This window comes from Lepisma saccharinum, chromosome 1, assembly GCF_977018435.1.
Source record: "Lepisma saccharinum chromosome 1, izLepSacc3.1, whole genome shotgun sequence".
Classification (NCBI taxonomy): Eukaryota; Metazoa; Arthropoda; class Insecta; order Zygentoma; family Lepismatidae; genus Lepisma; species Lepisma saccharinum.
In genome coordinates, this window is record NC_139229.1 from 43,747,318 (window position 1) to 43,770,160 (window position 22,843).

The 22,843-nt window shown below is 39.5% G+C and overlaps 1 protein-coding gene across 3 annotated transcripts in view; it reads right to left on the minus strand.

Moving 5' to 3' along the window:
- The window catches only part of LOC145994849 (endoplasmic reticulum metallopeptidase 1-like), a 76,759-nt gene that overhangs the window by 33,666 nt on the left and 20,250 nt on the right, over positions 1-22,843 (minus strand). For all 3 annotated transcript variants that reach the window (XM_083131242.1, XM_083131232.1, XM_083131251.1), the window contains 5 exons: positions 21,311-21,857; positions 18,988-19,115; positions 17,629-17,760; positions 12,285-12,405; positions 7,935-8,240 (listed from right to left, as the gene is read on the minus strand). In XM_083131242.1, coding sequence (XP_082987368.1) covers positions 7,935-8,240; positions 12,285-12,405; positions 17,629-17,760; positions 18,988-19,115; positions 21,311-21,857 — 1,234 coding nt within the window. The remainder of the gene's footprint in view (positions 1-7,934; positions 8,241-12,284; positions 12,406-17,628; positions 17,761-18,987; positions 19,116-21,310; positions 21,858-22,843) is intronic.

Here is a 22,843-nt window from a genome sequence, read left to right on the forward strand (position 1 = left end):
ATAGCAATAGGAAATACCTGTGCTGCTTTAATTGAAGTATTATCAAAATGATAAATATCAAACATTACCACCATAAGAAATGGAAACAACAGGTAGGAAATAGGGAATAATAAATTTAATGAATTACGTGCACAAATTGGGAAAGAAATAGATGTCACTTATAAGCAATACGTTGTGAACTCCGAGCTAAGTATTAAAAAAGATAGCTCCCTGTTTTGGTCTTATATTAAGTTCATATCTAAGTTCCAGCATGGTTTCGTTCCATGTAGGTCAGTTCAGACAAATCTTTCCGACATAACAGATTTTCTTAGCACAATGTTAGATAAGCGTGGGCAAGTAGATGTGTTTTACACAGATTTTTGCAAAACATTTGATATGGCTAATCTCGAGGTACTAATAAACAAACTAGCATGTTTCAACCTGTCAGAACAATTACGACAACTGCTTGCTTCCTACTTACAAAACCGAAAACAGTATTTATTTATTTATTTATTTTTTTAATAGAAGATTCCAAATAAAGCGTTAGCCATTTTACATTGGAACGATTGTATAGAAAATAAGGACAAAAATAGTAACATAATACAACAAAAATAATAACATAGAAAAATTACATGTGGTTAAGAGACTTACATACTTTTAGTTAACTTTCTTCTAAAACTGTCCAGATCTTCAAAAATGTCTATTTGGCTTCCTAGATTATTATATTCACTGAGCAGTCTATGCAACAGAGAGTGCTGGATCAGGCACAATCTCGGCTTCTGAGAAGCAAACAGTTGAGTGCTTCTTGTTGAGCGGGCAGGCACACGAAAGTGAATTTCCTGAAGAAGGTGGTCACTTCTGATGTTGCCATTCACTATTTTATGTAGAAATATATGGTCAGCCAGTCTATGTCTCTCTTGAGGAGTTTGGATATTTAACATTTGCAGGATGGACTTTTGCAAGTGTTTTGTCGACGGAATTCGGTGTCGAACAATGGCCAGGAAGAAATTTAGAACGGAATTTCAGATCGGAGAACAGTATTCAATTTTAGTTGACACAAAAGATTTGTAAAAGGTGCTGAGGGCAGTCAAGTTGTTTATTTCCGTGAAACGATAGAGAAGACACCATACGCATTGAACCCCTTGTGACTATAGAGATGTGCTCAGAAAAGGAAATTTTCTCGTCAAATATGACGCCCAGGTCCTTTTGTGCCGCAACTCTTTGAACACAATTATTTTTTATGAAATATATAGTATTAAATGTGTTTTTCTTTAAGGAGAAGGTCATCATGGTAAATTTTTGAGGGTTGAGTTTTAAGTTCTATAATTCACACCACTTTATTAGAGAATCTAAATTCTTTTGCAGAAGTGTCATGTCACAAATTGGAGATTTTAATATATATTTTGCAATCGTCAGCGAACAAGAGAAGGTTCTTGCATGAATCGGAAAGATATTCTGGAAGATCACCAAGGTACAGGATGAAGAGAAGAGGTCCAAGAACACTGCCTTGAGGTACACCAGAAGATACAGCTTGATAAGAAGAAGACATTCCGGAAAGAACATCTTTTTGTTGTCTATTTTGGAGGTAGTGCTTGAGCAGAGAGAGAAAGTTTCCATGAATATTGAAACGGTGGGATAATTTATGAAGCAGGAAATTGTGGTTTATAGTGTCAAAAGCTTTCGAAAAATCCAGATATATTACATCCAGTTGAGAGTTTTCAGATATAGAGTTGATAGCGTCAGATAATAAAATGCTTAAGTTGGTTAAGCAGGAGCTGCCTGGTTAAGAAGCCGTGCTGTGCTGTATTTATATATGGAGAGGTAAATTTGTAGAGTCGGTCCTTTATTATCTTTTCACAGGCGATAGAAAGTGGTGAAAGAAGGGAAATAGGCCTATAAGAAGAAACAGCACACTTGTATCCAGATTTATATAATGGCACCACGTTAGCATTTTTCCATGAATCTGGAAATGTACCTTCATTGAAGCATCTGTTTAATAAAATAGAGAAGGGAATAGCACGAGAAGAAGCAGCATTTTTTAGGAAAATAGAAGGGATTTCATCAGGACCATTGGCGCGATTTTGAGGCATTGAAGATAGGATGTATTGCATTTCTTCTGGAGACGTGGAGAGAGACGTTAGAGAGTGACAGCAAACTGGATGGAAGTTGGGAAGAGATGAAGCTGGTGTATTCGAGGTTGTATTTATGGAGAAAAAAAGAGTTAAAAAGATTAGCTTTGTCAGGTCCCTCTGCGCATACTGAGTCATGTTTTACTTTCAAAGGTATTCGGGAATTTTGCCTCCTTGAGTTGATTAGTGACCAAAAAGATTGGGATTTGATTTGATATTGTTTGTGATAGCCCCGATGTATTCCCTGTATTTGGTCTTCTGCAGTTGTTTAGAGTGACATCGTAAGTCGGTGAACGTTTTCCATATGTATTCATTAGGAAAATGTTTCCAGAGATCCCAGGCCTCTTTTCAGTTTCCAAGGGCAAGTCAGAGCTCAGAGTCGAAACCAGGAAGAGTATTTGCTTGATTTCGTTTTTTTGAGTGGCACGTAATCCTTCATCACTGCATGAATCACATCAGTCAGCATGTCACATGCTTCGTCGACACTTCCACTCTCCAGGATTGTCCATGGAACAGTGCCGAACGGATGTCACCCCAGGGTGCTTTGTACCAAACAAGGTATTAGCATCGAGGGGTGGGAGGTCGTTGACTCTTCAGGTGGTCTGGGGGCCAGAATACAGCGTCCAGCGATTCGTGGTCCGAAGGGATGAGATTTCTCGAAGGGGTGATGTGCGCTGAAGGGAGTGATGAGAGAATGTAGTCCAGGTTATTGTCTTTTCGTGTATTGAACATATTGTGCTGTTGAAGTCTGAGGCCATGTATGAAGTGATCCATGAAGTACATGTCGTTCTTGTCTTTTGTAAAGCCATGCGTGGAGTCTGTCCATGTAATTGAGAGATTGAAGTCTCCGAAAAGAATTACGTTGCCCATAGAGGATGCCGACAGCACAGAATTGTAGCAAGCCTCCAGAACTGCTACGGGGCAAGTTTTGGGTGGTCTGTAAAAACAACCAATGAAAAGTTGGTTTTTCATGCCGAGAAGCACCTCAAATCACAGCATTTCACAGTCGCGATCCAGGTCACTGCGCACCACACTTTTCCATTAGTTATTCATGCAAAGCATCACTCCCCCGTCCCTTGAGCCTCGGTCTTTCCTATAGATAGTGAAATGTTGTGAAAAAGGCAGTTCGGAATCCAGTACATGTCATTGAGCCACGTTTCGGTTATTGCAATATAGTCCTGCTCCATAAATTCTCCCAGTTCCGAAGTGAAGTCAGAAAGTTTATTTTTTATGCTCTGGGCATTATGATAGTATGCACATATAAAGGTCAAACATCGTCGGAGATAAGTGTCATGTCAGGAGTACCTCAGGGATCCAACCTAGAGCCACTACTTTTTCCGTTACTTATAAATGACTTACCAGACTGCCTAGAAAACAGTAACAAATTACTCTTTGTCGGCAACCTCAAATTTTACAAGACAATAATTACAACAGACGACACCATCCAACAACAGAATGACATTAAAAAATTAGAAAAGTGGACAAACGACAATGACATAGCACTAAATAGAAATAAATGCCATAACATACAAATGAAAGAAGCACCCTGAAGAATGTATGTGCAAAATACATGACCATGCTCTTACTAGACATGATGCAGTAAAGGATCTGGAGGTAATTTTTTAATCTAATCTTACTTTCAATAAGCACATAAATCATGTAATTAGCAAACGTGCTGAGGAACCTGGGGTTTATTCTTAGACACGGAAGGAAATTTCGAGGCACCGAAGCACTCGAGGCACTGTATTTTTCATATGTAAGACCAACACTCAAGTATGCATCTGTGATATGGAATACAGAAGCAATAAAGCATGTAAAGGGAATTGAAGTTCAGAAGATATTTCTTCAGTACATAAAATTCAAAATAGAGAAAGTATATCCTACATTTGAGCAATATGACAATCTTGTCTCAGAGTTTCACTTCACACAGCTACAAGAACAAAGAAGAACACTTCATGAATATATACTCCTGTGGAAATTAATAAATAACGACACCGACGCAACAAATCTGTTATCAAAAGTCAGACTTCGGGTTCCCTCACCGAGAATGAGACACAAAAATGATATATTTTTAATAAAGCGGGTTAGAACTTACATCCTAAAAAAATCACCAATATATAGAATGTGCAAAAGTTATAACAGTTTAGTAGCTAGGAACAAAAAAATCAATATTTTCTATGAACCTAAAGGAATTCCGATTAAACCTACTCAATACATTTCATGTATTATAATATATATATATATATATATATATATATATATATATATATATATATATATATATATATATATATAACACAGGAATATGGTTAGAAATGGTGCCAGAAGGGCGGATAAATACAAATAATGAAGGAGACAGTAAACACTTACCACACGAATAGAAATAATTCAATATTTCGCGATCTGAGTCGCATTTTCAAGAAGGTAGATAAAAGATCGACGACACTTTGAGTAGAGGCACAGAATACTGACCGTAGCGTCTCTACGGTCAGTGTTGCCAGAAACAGTTGAAAGGAAACACGAAATACTTTAGCCAGTGTTTACTGTAAGGTGGGTGGGTAGTTTCGGGGAGGAGAGGAAAGAGTTACTGGTTGGCTAGGTTGAGTCCGGGGGGTATAGTGGCGTGCATGCCTGCTATATAGGCCCTTTCCCATCGCCTGCGGAAAGATGTGTCAGAGCGGGGGGGTAAAAGGTGGATGATGGCAACACGGAAGCAGTTATTGAAGGTGGTGTTATGGCTGTTGGTGTGGATGGCAACTGTGAAATCGGAGTTTTGGGTGGAGGAACGGTGATTATTTATCCTTAGATTCAAGGGGGTGGATGTTTCGCCTAGGTAGAAATTGCCGCAGATTTGACAGATGAGGGTGTAAATTAGGTTGGATGAGTGGCAGGTGCCCTTAGGGTGAAGGGTGAACTCACCTGCCGCTGTAGGGATCAGGAGGGTGGGGGAGGTGATGAGTATGGGGCAGGTCTTGCATCTGGGTTTGTTGCATCTGTGGGCTGGGGGAAGGGGTGCGGAAGGGGTGGGGGTGTTTCGGACCAAGATGTTTTGGAGGTTGGGGGGGCGACGGAAGACGACCCTAGGTTTTTCCCGAAAGATGTCTCTGGTCTCGGGATCACTGTGCAGGATGGGGAGGAGGGAGTGGAGGGTATGTCTGATTTTCGTAATGTGAGGGTGGTATTGGGTGATCAGAGTTGGAGGGTTGGTTTTGGGTTGTTTGGTGCGGTTGTGGGAGTTAGCTCTAGTGATTTGTTTGTTGATGAGGGTGGAGGGGTAGCCACGGTTGGTTAGGGCTTGGTGCAGGCGTAGGTTGTAGTTTTGGCGGGATGAGGGGGATGAGTTGAGGCGCTGGCCTCTGAGGGCAAGGGAAAATGGGATGGCTTTTTTGGTGTGGTAGGGGTGTGAGCTGGAGTAGTGGAGATACTGGAGGTGGTTGGTTGGTTTGATACGTATGGATGTTTCCAAGTGGTCTCCCGCAATGTGGATGTCCACATCGAGGAAGGTCACTTGGTCTTTGGAGTGGAACCAGGTGAATTTGAGGGTGGTGAACTCATTTAGTCGGTTTAGGAATGTTGTGAGGGAGGGTTCGCCATGTGTCCAGAGGAGAAAAATGTCATCAATGAATCTTAGCCAGAGGAGTGGTTTCAGTTGCTGGGAGTCAAGGAATTCCTGTTCCAGCCTGCCCATGAACAGGTTGGCATAAGAGGGGGGCATGCGGGTACCCATAACTGTGCCACGTATCTGCAGGTAATGTTGGTCACCGAAGCAGAAGTTGTTGCAGGTAAGTACAAGGTTGGCTAGTTGTATCAGGAAGTGAGTGCTGGGATTGTGGGCTTTGGGTCGGCTGTTAAGGAATGATTCCGTGGCACGGAGGCCATGGGCATGGGGAATATTTGTGTAAAGGGATGTGACATCAACTGTTGTGAGGATGGTGTTGGGTGGTAGGGATGGTAAGTTTTGGATGATGTTGAGGAAGTGGTTGGTGTCACGGAGGTAGGAGGGCAGGGCTTGGACGAAGGGTTGGAGGTGAGAGTCTAGAAAGGCTGAAATGCGTTCAGTGGGTGAATTGTAGCTGGACACAATGGGTCTCCCGGGGTTGTTAGGTTTGTGAATTTTCGGGAGGAGGTAGAAAGTGGGGGTGCGGGGGTTGTCAGGTATGAGTGAGGAGATGGTGGAATTGGATAGGCCCTCAGGGGGTCCTCGGGAGAGGACAAAATCCCGAATTTTGTCTAGGTGTGTGGTAGATGAATCAACCGTGGTGGGCTTGTAGGTCGATGAATCAGAGAGTTGACGGGAGGCTTCCGCCACGTAGTCAGAGGAGTTCATGACTACTGTGGTGGACCCTTTATCAGCGGGGAGGATTTTGATGTCTGGGTTGTTGCGGAGGGAACGGAGGGCTTGGTGCTGGGCTGGGGTTAGATTGTGGTGGGAAGAGGGGTTTTGGAGGTATGTACTGTCGGAAACATTGTTGACAACAGAGGTGATGTATCTTTCGAGGGTGTGGTTGTTGGGAAGGGGGGCAGAATTGGAGGAGACTGGGATGTATGTCAGAAGGATTAGCTTTGGAGGGGGGATTCTTGGCCCAAAAGTATGTCCACCTAAGTCTGCGGGCGAAAGTTTGTATGTCAAATAATAGCTGGAAATTGTTAGGGGTGGAGGCTGGGGAGAAGGTAAGACCTTTGGAAAGTACGTCAATTTCGGTGGTTGTGAGGTTGTGGTTGGAAAGGTTCAAGATGGAGGTGCAGTCAGTGTGTGGTTGGGGGTGAGGAATGTCAGTATGCTGGGGGGATCTTTTGTCCGAGGACTGGTGCTCTTCTGTGGTGTGGTGGGAGGGAGGGGCAGGGTTAGAGATGGTAGGTTGGGGTGGAGTGGGTAGCGGCAAGGGTGGGTCTGGAAGTAAGGGACATGTGGTTTTGTGTTGGTGTTCTGGTGGGAGGGGGAGGGGAGGGGGAGGGTGCATCCTGCATTCAGGGCTTGTCTGCAGAGAATGGAAAGTTTTTGCAGGTATTTTTTGTTCAGGTTGTGGGCAATGGACTGGGAAAGGTTCCAGAGTGTGTTTATTTGGTTGTTGTTGTTGCCTGGGGTCAGTAGGAGGATTTTGGTGAGGGACTGGATGGAAATCGAGAGTTCTCGAGTCCGGTGGAGCTGTGATTTGTACATGGTTAGGGTTAGTTCGGCAGCAAAATTTCTCGCTAGGGGGCGAATATTGGGTTGAATATCGGGGGGCATAGCTGAGAAAGGGAGTTTGGGTGTCAGGCTTTTGGGAGTAAGGCCTAATAAGAGGCATGAATGTAAGAAACGTGTGTGACAAACAGATTTGGTGAAGGAAATGATGAGTGACCGGAGTCGGGAGAGTTGGCGTGAGTTGTACACAAAAGGGTTCATATCCAAATAGGGAAAAAAACACAGGAATAGGGTTAGAAATGGTGCCAGAAGGGCGAAATATTGAATTATTTCTATTCGTGTGGTAAGTGTTTACTGTCTCCTTCATTATTTGTATGTATGTATGTATATATATATATATATATATATATATATATATATATATATATATATATATATATATATATTAATCAATTTATATCCATGTACTTGTTTCATTTTTATATTGTCATTATTTTATATTATATTGTGTTGTGTATCTTTATTGAATGTATTGAAATGTATAATTGGATGTTAAGTTTATTATAATTATTATTATGAATGAGTACAATAACAGATTTATAGAACGCTGCAATTGGGCATCTGTCTGTTGTGTTTTCAATAAATAAATAAAACATCATTTTTGAAATATATAATGAAAGTAAAATAGAAAACAGCATTACCCTTTTTGTGTGAGGCATTCATATTTCTGAATACTGAAAGAACTGATAAAACCAACACACATCCATTTAGTATCCATCCAAACAGCTCAGGCAAGGTAAGCATGAAGAGTCCAAGAAAATCAAAGAACACGAGATTCCCATGCTTGTGATTCTCAACATTAGTTAACTGATGGGCTGATGACATCCTCTGAACAAGTGCGAGGATGTTATCCCCTGTGCGCTGCAACGAGGCCACTGGTATCTGATCAATATTGTCATACTTTGTATGATAAACATATCCATTTGTTGCCCACGCAAAGTCTAGCCCTGCAAATATAACAGAGAAAGTTAATACATTGCACAAAACAAACTTTTTAATATTCAATACCTTCTCCTTCTGGTGTAGGGATGTATTACATTGATGTCTGGAGAGATACATGTGTACATCTTGAAAAAGCAAGTTGTTGTTGAAATATCGAGTAAATAAATTTCTAGGAAGAAGAATTACAAGATTTTTGCATTTAAAATATACAGGGTGGCACACATTGTATCTACCAATATCAGTTGGCAACCCTGTTCAAATGCAGGTGGGCAGGTGCAGACGTCTCCATGCTTAGGCAGCTGCAAGTCTCGAAATCAGTCTGCCATGGAATGTTCACCTGTTCAGACACGAATCTTGGCAGTGGAGGGGTTCATCCGAAAGGGTTCTACTCAGGAGATGCAACGGGCCTTGTACTGAGAAGCATCAAGATGCCAGAGAATATGCCTCCTCCGACCTTGGAGACTTCCGTTTCTGCATGCTGCCATTGGCTTTCTATTGTCTGACCTATCATATCATATTGTGATGCTCTGGCACAGGCTGATGGCGACCCTCACTGGGCAGTCGTCACAGTGTCTGCTGTGCCTCCTGAATGGAACCTTTTTGAACGAACGGCCATGTTTCATGTCTGATCCCGTGAACATTCCATGGCAGAGTGATTGCCAGACTTGCAAATGCCTAAGCATGGGAGACTTCTGCACATGCGCAACTGTGTTTCAACAGGGTTGCCAACTGATATTGATATATATAATATGTGCCACCCTGTAAATAAATAAAATAACTAAAATTTCACACTGTTTATTCTCAATATGGCCAACAAAAAATAAACTAGGGATGAACGAATATGAAATTTTGGTCAATATCGATAGCCAATATTCTACTGCTCAGATATGAAATTCCGAATGATTCATTGACCTCCTTAATAATTGTACATTATCAGATGAACCAAGCTTTTGCAATGCAGAAGAAGCTGCATACTTAGACATTTACTTTTTTTAAAAGTACACTATTGGTAATTTTACCAATAAACTGATATACCAATCTGCCTATATCGGCCGATACCAATCGAGTACCATTTGATCTGTCTCATCCCTAAAATAAAACACTTCCAAATCCCATAAATACTTTAGGAAAATGAAATGTGTTCCTTGCTGATTTTTGTATAATTATTTTTATTACGGAATGAGACAGATTAATCGGTACTCTACTGGTATTGGCCGATATACACATATCGGTGTATCAGTTTATCGGCAAAATTACCCATTATTTTAGCAATCCGATATATCAATAAATATCTTATAATTTAGGGCAAAATTCTGTAATTTTGTTATATATATCCATGCCCTACTTTTTAAAAAAGTATATTGACTGACTGATTGATTTAGTTTATTTTACTTTGTGTGTTTTTGCCTCTTGGCTAATTTGTGAAGATGGGGATGAGTGATGCAATGATGAAATTGATGAATGGACATTCACAAACAACCAAGCCCGAGCAGGATTCCAACTCAGGACCCTTGGTGTTGCAGTGCTTTAAAAAGTATATGTCTAAATATGCAACTTCTTTTGTTGAAATTTCATATCTGATATTAGAATATCGGGTACCGGTATTTTTTATATCAGAACTTTATTGGTATTAATCCCATCCCTAAATTTTATTGTTAATTAAACTTTACACAACATTCAAAGTATCATTATTTGTATTCTGCAGGTAGGAAAATCTATGCAAAACATCGCCTTCTCCACTACAGACAAACACAAGAAGGAAGTAGTTGTTAATGGGGATAAGAGATGGTGCTAAGCAGAGAAAGTGGAAAGACACTAAGATTACAGATTTTCAAAATTAGAAACACTGTATCAATGTTCAAATGACTTAAAATGTAAACATTTATGGAAAATTTGAGACTTAGAACAATTAAAAAATAAAGTAGAAGAGAGGAGAGGATATACAGACACATGGTACGAGAAGTTCATAGAATTATTACGAATCCTGAAAAAATAGTTTCAACTTGCAGTTCTAGTCTGACTTTGCTTTTATCATGCCTCATTTTGGTGCTTCCACCACACATATTAAAATCACATAGTTACATATTACATTACGGAGGTGAAAGGTGCATTTACAATTTTACTAGGGATGATAAAAAAAAAAAAAAAAGCCTACAAATTCCAGTAGGTATTAATTAGATGAATACAAACAGACTCACATGAAAGGACAATTCATACACTACTTCTCAACATAGTCTCCTCCCCGGTTCAGGAAATTATCCCAGGGCTACATGAGATTCATGTTGCCTGTGTCATAGAACTCGAGGACCCATTGTTGGAGCCAAACCTTACATCTTGGCCTGGTGGGTTTTGGGTGACATGTGCTACATCATCCAGCATACTTCCCGGAACTTGCTCTGAGCGATTACCATCTCTTTGCTCCATTGAAGAAGCATTTCCGAGCACTCCAGTTTCACTCGGATGATGATGATGTCAAGCACTAGGTAAAGGTTTGGGTCCGACAACAAGACCATGTTCTGAGACAGGCATCTTGAATCTCATGTAGCACTGGAATAAATACCTGAACTGGGGAGGGACTATGTTGAGAAGTAGTGTATGAAGTGTACTTTCATATAAGTCAGTTTAAATCCATCTAAGAAATACCTACTGGAATTTGTAAGGTTTGTATTTTTTTTTCTCCACCATCCCTCGTATGTTGGACTGGTAGAACAGTTAACAGTGCCAGTAAATTTTACACTGTTAGTTTATTGGTATTGGCAGGAATTTCACATCAGTCAATCCATAATGTCTTTAATATTTATTAGAATCACTTGAAATGTCAAGTAATGTGCTAAACGTTAACGAAGTTTAGAGATTTAGCGTGGATACATGAAGAAATGCAAGTGACATCACCATAATATTAGGAGATTTCAATGCTAAGGTACAGATTGAGAAAAAAAAGCACGTTTAACAAAAAAAGCTTCATTTTTTGAAAAAAGGAACTGCAGAAATTTATTGCCCCCACAAAATTGATAATGAAGCATGGATAAGAAAAAAAATATGAGGAGATTGAGTAGTTAATTAAACCCAAATCCGGTTCCGTCTCTTTCGTCTCACACAGATGATGCTACTAAGTTAGCAAAAATTTTGAATTTTTCCACTGTCCGGTGAATATATATATTATATATTTATTTGCTTTATTTTACTTTGCTTTGGTGTCACCTTTCTCTAATTGCGAAGATGGGGATGAGTGATGATATGATGAAATTGATGAATGGACACACACAAACATCCATGCCCAGGCCAGGATTCGACCCCTGGCATTGTAGCGCGATGTGCTAACCACTCTGCAATTGGATGTATTGGGCGGATAGAAAGAATGAAGCAAAACAGAATAAGAAAGAAAATTATCTCATGGACCTGACTATGACACAGTTCATCTCTAGTCTACTACAATATGATTTTCTTCACTCTCTTGCATTTGATTCTGTCTTAAAATTACATAACTTTCACACATCTGCATCATGAAGGTGGAAAGATTAATCTGGTCCAAAATTTGCAAAAATTATTTTTTTAATATTTTTTTCTTTTTGTTTTATTTTAATTTTTGTTTAAGGATAAAGCAAAACTCCCCGTTAGGTGTCAATGGTCCCACATGAAGTTTGGGGCAACATTTTCTGGCTGTGTTTAAACTTGAGCTCAAAGTTACGAGGAAGTTCATGAAAGCCACAGAATACACATTTATTTCTGAAACAGATTTCAAAACAGTGGGGTAAGTCATAGAAGACGTTCGGCAGGGATGCCTACATGCTAGTGTCCATCCTTATTGGAAAAATAAAAATGTGTGGGACACAGCAAGAAAATGTCGCTCACTTCCCAAAATTTGTGTGTGGTGTTTCTAGGTCCATTGGCAGGCACCCAACTGCGGAGGACAGGTAGGTGACTTGCTAAATTCTCACTTTTTGAGAATTTTGGTCCATGCTATGTAAAGGTGAACTTCATACAGTATCAAAGACGTTGCCTACATAATTAGCCGAGATATGCAGGCTATATATAACTTATGTGCATACCTGAAATATTTCCAAAATCTCTGAAAATTCTAAAGTCCGTATCACCAGGAATGATTCCACTTTGAAAGATCTCTTGAGCCAAGGATGAAGCGTATGGATGAGGCACTGATTCAGCATACAACTGCAAAATTATCACGACGTTAAAATAAAAAAGTAAACCTTTGCAAAGCTGAACTCTACATCATTCTAGCACTTAACTCTGAATATGAGCAGAATAACAAAATGTTAATCACTTCCACAATGAAGTGACATACATGAAATAGAACATATCATATTTATTGCATCATGACATCAGTGTATCTTATGATTACTTGACATGAACTATATTTCTGAACCTCAGTATTTCAGGATGAAGAGAAACAACTATGAAATTTGCTCACATTAAAAATGCTTAAAAAATAACCTAAAAATGGTAAACAATGATCTAAAAATAATTTTCACTCTTAAAATCAAATCGTGAATTTTCATAAATTACAAGTGAGTAGTTGAAAAGCAATTAAGTGCTACTGTACTTTTGTTTTATTATTTTTACCTCAATGTTCCTAAAATAAACTGCAAGACTTTTCTATTTAAGTCATACAACTCCTTTCAGAGTGGGCATTCAACGATACAGTACTCACACTTTTTTTATGTTGTGAATAATTTTACTTCAAAACCACAGATTAAGGGGGAGAGGGACAATTTCCCCTAGGTCCTTCTCTATTCAGCAGCTGCCGTTCACTGTTCCCAGCTTCGCTCTTTTGGAGCCGATCTGGCTCTTTCGTGCACTCGTTTGGCTGTGAACTGGGGTGCCCGCCTCCCTTGCCCACTATGGTGCCATCACTGGATCCGGCCCACATAGACTAAGTTTTGGCATAAATATACATTTTGCACGTGATATTGTTATATTGACTGTGTCGCCCCACCCCCTTACTTCTCTGGCTACTTTTTTTTTATATAGTGCCATGGCTGACGTATTATTGTTATCCGGGAATACTTTATTTTCGATGTCATACGACCATCGGTGGATTATTGAGATGGGTGATGCCGCCGGATCTAGACGATGAAAACTAAGAATAAATTGCCATCACTTTATACCTAACAGTAATAACAGCACCCCCTCACCCACACTCATTTGACACCTAAAATTACCCTAGGGGGCACTTTATCCAGTTTCGTAAATCTAGCTCCTTAAAGTTTTTACTCAGTTTACGGGGCTTCCCCAGTGGAAGCGCCGTAGCCTTGTAATCAAGGGGTCCTGGGTTCGATACCCGGTGGAGGCACAAGTGGTTCGGATCCCACTTTAAACTGTAGGTCCAGTCCCGATTAGCCTTACTGTGCATAAAGTGGACTTATGGACTTAAAACAACAAATCAATCAATTAGTCAGTTTACAGTGAAATCCATGTTGAATCATTTGGTTCAAAACATTTAGCAGACGAAGCCTCGTTCTAGTGGACCTTTGAGGAAGGGACCTTTTCAAGCATGTGCTTTTAAACTTGCTGTGGAAAAAAAAATGCAGCTTGCGAACTAATTTTCGTAGAAAGATTAAATCGGTTTGTTTTCTTTCTTAAAGACAGGGATTTTAGCGGAGGTAAAATTTATACATTGTGCCATTGGTGTACACAAAATACATTGGTGTACGTATATACAATAAACCAAGCACAGTAGTTAAAAGTCGAATGGACACTCACAAACATCCATGTCCAGGTTGGGATTCAAAACAGGGACCCCTAGTGTCATAGCATGGTGTGCTAACCACTCTGCCACAGGGGCCAAATTTCAAGTGATAACTTTTCAAATGTGTACTGTTGATAAAAAAGTAGAAATAAAACTATTTACCACAGACAGTTACAGTTGTTCATTTTGGGGGGGGGGGTTAATTTTTAATTGGAGTTCAAACTCGAGTATCTATAAATGTTAATCTAACAAAGGTTAAGCGAGAAATGCAGGCTTGACCAGGACCATATACATAAACATACAATGTCATTGCTCTATCAATAGAGCTACTGAGGAATCCTTGGCTACAGCTGATAGTTTGCTCCCACTGTTTTATCTGTGTGGTAACTCTGTCAACCAATAGGCACCTCCAGGATCACTCAGCAACCCAACATTGTTGAGTAGCAAGAATCCTGGAGGAGCTTCCTACCTGGTTGTTGAGAAGGAGCGAACGCAGCTTCACTCAACATAAAATTCCATCGCTACCTGCGGTCAACATAGTCATCTCCCAGTCTGTGGTCGCCTGCTAGTTGCAACATGGCGGAACTAAGATGCGTGGAGTAAAACTAAAAAGTATATGCTTGTAACTTTTATTACTGTATGTAGCCCAAGCTCACCTTTAGGTCGTGCATAGGATAGACTTAAATAGTAATAACTTTTTCGCCACTATATTCTCGGAGAATGAGTTATCCATAAACGGATAATTACACACTGGCTTCAACTGAGGTATATTTAAAATTACGAACCAAATACCGCAGTTAAAAAAAGTAATGAACACAGGTACTGTTCACAACATTATGTTTCTTGGCAAAACGGGTGAACATGCTCATGCAAACACATCTCTAGCTTCAGGCTGAAGCACTTTTCATCTTGCTACCTAAGTTCCGGGTCTGAGTCCCAGTATGGATGTTATTTGATTGATTTAATTTGTTTTACTTTGCATTTTTGCTACTTTTGGCTAATCGCGAAGATGAGAATGAGTGATGATATGATGAAGGAACACTCACAAGGAACAGCATGCCCAGGCCGGGATTTGAACACGGGACCCCTGGCATCATAACGCACTGTGCTAACCACTCCAGGATGTTATTTGTGAATGTCCCTTCTTCAAGTACGTGTCCAGCTTCTTTTTGCAACAAAAATTGGCATCAAGTATCGAGGCTATTCCTGTGTGAACTACATAGTTTTCAAGGTAGCGTGATATCAAGAAATGCACTGTTTAAGAAGTGTGATATTTGAAAATTCATTGGAAGAGGGTGGTATTACAATAACTTAAATGATGATCATGCAAAGTTCATCATAAAATATTGTGACATATTCCTGTATAAACGCCAGTTCAAACATATTTATTTATATTGGTTTTATTTACAATTTTTGCTAACCACACCACCACAGGGGCCAACCTATTAACAATGGCATGACACTATTGAAGAATAATGATCCCATTCCAAAGCATTTTCTTGAAATTAATCTTCCTTTCACTTCTAGTGTAGCGTATGTTATAAGTGTTTTAATAAGAAAGGTTTACAACCAATAAGGTCACACACACAAAAAAAAACAGTGTTGTGTCGAACTTGCACTCCTATACGAAAACAATTTTTAATTTAAAATTACGAGGTGTGGCTAGAAAAAAACCGGACTGTTGCTACAAAATCTTATATTGGTTATTTTGTACAATACGAACATTATCCCCTTCAAAGTACTCCCCTGAACTATCGATACACCGCTCCATAAGAATCTTCCATTTCTGGAAGCAGTGCTGGAAATTATTTTCTGAAACCATGTTCATGTCTTCCGTCGCTTTTGTTTTTACAGGTTCTACGGTCGTAAATCTGTTGTTTTTTTTTCAGTGCTGATATGACCTTTGGAAATAAAAAACAGTTGTATGGAGTGATACCTGGCGAATAGGGTGGATGTTCTAACACTGGGATCCCATGCTTGGCCAAAAAAAAGCCTTGACTGACAATGCCGTATGGACAGGAGCATTGACCTGATGAAGAATCCACAAATCAGGTCCACGTCTTCTAACTCGCTCACGAAGGGTCGTCAGCACTGTAATAATGTTGGTTGTTTTGCAATAGCTCAAATACTCAAGCGACGATCCTCTCGAATCAATTCACCGACATTTGCAATGTTTGATTCCGTTTTCGACGTGCAAGACTGTCCAGGATGCAAGTCGTCCGCAATCACTTCTTGTCCCTCTTTAAACCTTTCAAACTAGTCAAACACCTGCATGCGTGATAAACACTCATCTCCGTATACTTCCTTCAACAAACCATAAGTTTCTGTGGCGGATTTTCAGTTTCATAAGAAACTTCACATTGATACGCTGTTCCACTTTCACACTTAACACTTTCCCGACGGAGCATAGATGTACCGTTCACTTCGTCGACAAGCTACAGCGGAACTGAGCGCCGCGCACCCTGGGAAATCACACAGTCGATAGGCAGGATATCACGTTATACACTCATGCACTGCTTGACCTTGACGCGCTTGCCGTTTGTCAACAGCAACATCAATCAGGTTTTTCTAACCACAGCTCGTATATATTCTTAAATAAAACTGGCCACAACATTTCTACACTTAATGTCACTCCTCCATGGTTATTACGTATTATTTTGGAGAGAGAAAATTGTAGCCACAGATAATTTGTTGTAACCAAAGCTCTCAAATTAGGAAAATAACATTTCCCCCAATTGCATCTCTACGCATGTTTTACTTCGAGATTTAAAACACACTTATATTTGGAAAATAACATCCATATCTATGTCATCATTGGTTCATAATCCATGAAAAGTGGCATCATATTCAACAGCCCAACACGCTGTCATTTTCGCTGCAGACGCCACAAGGCAAACACTATGGGATTTTCAATTGTTATCAGCTGGAACGTCACTACTGTCGCTACTTCTCAACCCTGCATCCAGGAAAGGCCATAAAACTGTGACGTAGCAGGTCAACATTTGCTACTAAGTTGAGGGATCCTGGAGGCACCTAATGATACCACAATATAATCTGTTGCCTCTGAATTACTGGTGACATTTGTGTTGCCAAGTATCCACCAGAATGGAGCTGAATACTGCCTCACATTCTGGCACACACAGGATATGTGCCTTCATGGGAATAGCTATACTTTTTCTTTTTTAATTTAATTTTATCTCAGTCGGTAACGCGTCTGACTACCATGCTAAAGGTCCCGGGTTCGATCCCCGGCCGGTTCAAATCCGGGAACTTTTCTAACGATGGAAGCGGCCCCGGCGCCCACCCAGCATCGAATAACATGGGTACCTGGGGGAAACCCTGGGGGGTAAAGGCGGTCAGGGGCGTGATGCTGATCACATCACCCCCACTCACGACCGGATCAAGAAAGTGTGGGGCGTTACCCCCACACCCCCTATACGCCTTCATGGCGTGGTGCTAAGCACAGGGGAGCACTTTACCTTTTTACCATTTTACAGGATTTTATTACATTTTCACTACTTGCTACTCTTTCCACTTAACTCCTACATAGTACATGTCTTGTATGTGCATATGAACAGATATCATTAAGTATAAACTAATCTTTGTAATTTGTTGACAAACATTAGACAAAGTTGTGTTTCTCACACAATTTGAAGCAAATTGCAAACACATTAGAAAACTCTTACCTCAACAATCCACGGATGATTTGGGCCAGCTTGGAACAATATTTCTCGACCTCCTGCACCACAGGCTTCTAAATTAATGAAGGTCCTCACTTCTGATGCCCACGGATGTTGTGTTATGAAACCATGCGAAGCCTACAATAAATAATGTACAGAGCCCCTGCTAAGCCAACAAGAAAACTGTAGGAATAAAACTAACATATTTAACAGTGGAATTTTAAATAACAATATACATTACATAAGTACTGCCAATTGTAGGTATAAATTTTGTGGCATGTGAAAAAAAATGCTAATGCTAAATTTCAATCTCTCTCTCATGCACTCACACTCTCACTCAATTACTGAAAAATATGCATGTTTGAAACATCAAAACATTGAGAATATATTAAAGTAAACAACACAGAAGGACCTTTGTGTTTATACAGTGTGTTTTAAAAATCCAGCAGGATTCTAAAAACCTATAACTTTTAAAGTAATAGCCTTATTTCAACAAAATATTGTTCTTTACACAGAGGAAACTTTAATGTTTGATGTGGTTTTGTTCATCACTAGATATCCAGCTGCGTGCCCGAACAGTGTAAGTTCCAACTTCCCTTGTGTGTCTGCCATTCTCAATCACGACATATATGGTTTCATAAACATATTTCATTTCGTTTATTTAATCTGGTGAAGTGTGTACCTCCACGCAGTCCTTTTTGGGGGACATGTGCTAAGTGAGTGGTGTACCTGAGGGGTACGTTACGATAGGAAGTTTCTGACTGTGAGTGAAAGAAGATGCTGACAAAAGACGAAAGGGTGGAGGTGATTTTTCTGAGTGGCCATCGTGGTCTACAGAACTAACACCAATGGATTTTTCCTTTGGGGTCATGGGGACATGTAAAAATAATCGAAAACGGCCAATATTAGTGTGGAATCCATAGTTGTTGGGGTCGCTAAGATGAATAGTGATACTCCCAATGCCATTCAACTCCAAGACACCCCTGGCACCCCTAGGGGTGGGGGTGGGTGACAAATAAAACGATCGATATTAGTGTGGAATCCACAGTTTTCGGGGTGGCTGAGATGAATAGTGACACTCTCAATGCCGTTCAACTCCAAGTTCATTTTACACTATAGTTAGAATTCATTATATTCCTGTCTAATAGAAGATTGGGATAAATAAATACCCAGGCAATGTGAGGCAATCAGCTAGTATACTATAAATCCCTACGCAACCTGACTTTTGACTCACCCTGCATTATATAAAGTACATGCTTCCTCCTATATTTTTGTCTTCATTTATTTGTACAAGAAAACTCAAGCGTTAGTGTCATAATGTACAGGATCTGTGGTCTTGTAAGAAATGTTAAAATAATGACTTACCTGCAATAAATTTTCCTCTGCTCCATTAAAGAGAAAAATTATGTTATGGACTAGAGGTTTATTGGACTGTGTGATCACCCTCAACATTTCCAACATCACAGCACAACTGGCACCATCGTCACTAGCACCTGGAGGAAGGATTTAAAACCGACATTATTGTGTTGATTAACAATCAGTCTGAGTTGAGTTTACCTTTACATTTACACCCACTTCAATTGTCAACAAAGACCAACAAATTTTTACAGCCTATAGAGTATTTTCATAATTTTTCTTGTTAATAAACATATATTCCCATCGAATCCTTTCATCATTGCAGAGAGGGAAATTGGCACTTGTTCAAATAAGGTGGCCCTTATCAAAAAATGTTTCCAATAAAAAAAATCTTGAAAATAAGATAGCTATCAAACAAGATGTCACTGAACCCCTTCTTCATTTAAACTTTTCAAGTTTACCTACACACCATGAACTCCAAAACTATCCAAAGCAAAAGTGTTTCCTACAAAAGTGCTTTGGCCTACCAATCAAGGTGCCAATCCCTTTCAAGTAGGGCCCTTACTTTCCAAGGCAAACTAAAAGACACTGATTTGCTATGTAGCAATCTGCAAAACCAGTTAATAGGTCTATTCAAATATCTCAATAGAAGTGTAAAAATGAAACACCATGATCAAGAAAACTACAGTGTGTTCCAAAAGTGACACAACCAAATTTGAAAATTTATATCATGAAAACCGTAAGATATATTTACACAAGGTTACTTGCTTTATAAAACAGATATTTTTCAATGGTTAACATTACGTTTACTCCACACAGAAAATTAGATATATTAATACCTGGTGGAAGACAGCATTAAAGTTTTTCTAGAAAGACACTTTTTGATGAGAAAAATACATAAGAAATTATCAAAGAGTCATAATTGACGTGTGGACGTGCACTGTCATCCATGAACACAAAGTCAGGGCCCACTGCACCAGGAAAAGATGAACGTATCCTGTCAGGATCTCGTTACAATACTGTTCTCCAGGTGATCGATCCGGCTGCAAAGATGTGCAGTGGTGTTCGTCCATTTTTCATGATGCCTGCCCATACCGTAACACCAGAACCACCATACCTGTCACATTCACGAATGTTCGGTGCATGGTAACGTGTTCCTCGTTCTCGCCACACCAATTGATGTCCAGAATCACTGGATACATAGAACCGTGACTCATCTGAGAACATGACATCGGGCCAGTTCCCTTCGTCCCAGTCATGATGTGTCATACACCACCGTATTCTTACACGTCGGTGGATGGGGGATAAGGGAACACACTTAACGGGCTTCCAAGCATACAACCCGACACTATTGAGTTGTCGTGAAATTGTTCGGGAGGACACACTGAGATGAACCATTTGCGCTATTTTCCAACTGACTAATCAGTTTGCACTACAGTATTGCACTCACAGCATCGGCTATCGTGCTTGACCGTGTCTCTTGGGCATTGACCGTTGACAGTGTCTCTAACTCAGTCTGGCATTTGTCCTCGATCAGCAACCTCGCATAGCCTGGTTGCCTCTCCTCTCGGATGCAATTCTTAACTACTGCCCTCTACTGATATATTTATGCCGCTACACAGCCATGTAGCTGCTTTCTGAAAAATTATTGCTGAAAATGTGTTTGTTCCCTAGCAATTGTCAACCAGTGTATTATTATTTCAGAAATAACTGGTCTGTTGCTGGAAGTGAGATTTTGACATTGCCTTGCACAGAAATATAAAGGAACAATAGAAGAGAATTCACACAAAACTTTATTTCAGCAAGTTACTTTTGATCCCCAATTATCCAAAGTGAATACCAATATACTAAGAAGCATATATCATGTGCCTGCAATCTTGCAAAAACATGTTTGAAATAATTTGGTTGTTCACCATAAATAATAATAACAACAAAAACAAAACAACAACAACAATAATAATAATAATAATAATAATAATAATAAAAGTTCACTTGAATATTTCATTGGGAAGTCATAATGGAGTAACAAAATTAAAAAATCCAAACTGTAGTCACAACCAAAAATACTGGCTTCTTACTGGCAGATTAAAAAAAAATGGCAAATACCAGACTAAGATGAAAAAATTGAGTTTTACTGATTTTACTGACCACTTTCCACCCCTGTGTAATGTAACTGTAGCACAAATATTTCACTCTCATCATTTCAGTGTCCACTGTTTGCGATATTGAGTCTTGTCTCTAAAATCTCAGCAACTTTCCAACTTAACACTTTGGAACAAAGTTTTGACAAACAAATATGAAAATGAAAAGGCTACAAAACAAGAAGACTTACCTGGACTATCAGGAACAGTGTCAAAATGGCAATTCACAAGCACACTATGAGCTGATCCCTGATGAGAACCTACTTTAACAACAATATTTTGAACATTCCTGTAGTGACTTGTCATACCATCAAGGAAACTCAGTGGGAAGGTCCCCGTTGGTTTCTGTATGTCCACTTGTATGTTATGAACACTCTTGGCTTTCTTCTTAATAAAATCAATTTCAATTGTGAAAAACTTCACAGCCAGTACTTCATTTTCGTAACTACCTACAGTTCTAGGACCTAAACTTGTTAGATTTAGAAGATAATTTCTTGCCCGTTCAGCTACAAATCGTCCGGGATTGGTCAACTCATCATCTAATGTCAACGGAACTGGCAACCGATTCACTATTAGCACAATTCCTACAGCCAGTAATGAGAGTGCAAAAAACAGAGCAATAAAATGGGATGGTGGCAGTGGTAATAAATACTTGGGTTCATTTGGATAAGATTCATAATGCTCTGGCAAAAATGAAGCAGCAGCTCTCTGAGATCTGAACCTCACTCCATCAATTTCCTGAAAGAAAAGAAAAACATGCAATCAATATCATGTTTACTTTAGTTCCTTGTACATTTATGTTTATTTTCCTAAGATTACACTTCCTGCAGATTAGCTATTTTTATTAACCATATTAAAATCAGTTCCAACTGTGATTTCAAAATAAAGACTTATGGTGGAAAATGTAACGTTCTCCTTATTTTTCTATTTTGCTTTTTACATCATGAAATAAAATTAATTTCAAATACAAGCGCTGTTCAAAAAGAAACCAAACTTTTACAAAATTGAGAAAATGGTAATATTCACCAGCTATTTGGACCTGTCTTCAACTTTGACACTTTGTCAAACAATAATTACATCTTCCACCTATACCTTAACCCACTTTTCCATACCTATCTGACACATTCCAGGACCTACCCTTCCTGGAGCTTCCAGAATAGCTCCTTCTTATTGAAGTCATTCTAATATACCTCTTCCTCTCAACTATAACCACCCACTATCAATATAATGAAATGTTATCTTATTTTCTACCTAACTTTGATTTAGTCTAAATTCTCTCTATATGCATTTTTACACTATACTTATATCATGCCAGAAAAAAGGTAAAGGTAAAGTGCTCCCCTGTGCATAGCACCATGCCATGAAGGCGTATAGGATGCTTATACATTTTTATGCTTATTGTAATATATATCTGTAAACCGGTGCTGTTCAGGACTGCCGAATAGCGCCGGTACTTGGTACTTGATCCTGCAGAATGTCTGTACACAAGACACCTGTAGAATCAAGATAACTTGTAAAATTTTAACAATAAGGAAAAGAGAAAAGAAAAATGCGAGAACCGGCATTCATGTAAATGACATCCTGTTGTCCTGGTGCCTCGAATGTATGTGGGTGGAGGCTGGGAATTCTTCGGGGGTTCCCTCCCCACCCTCCAATGTGTACACACCGCTCCCAGCATTTTTTCCAGTCCTGGAATGCCTGCTGGAACTCCAGTTTTGGAATGG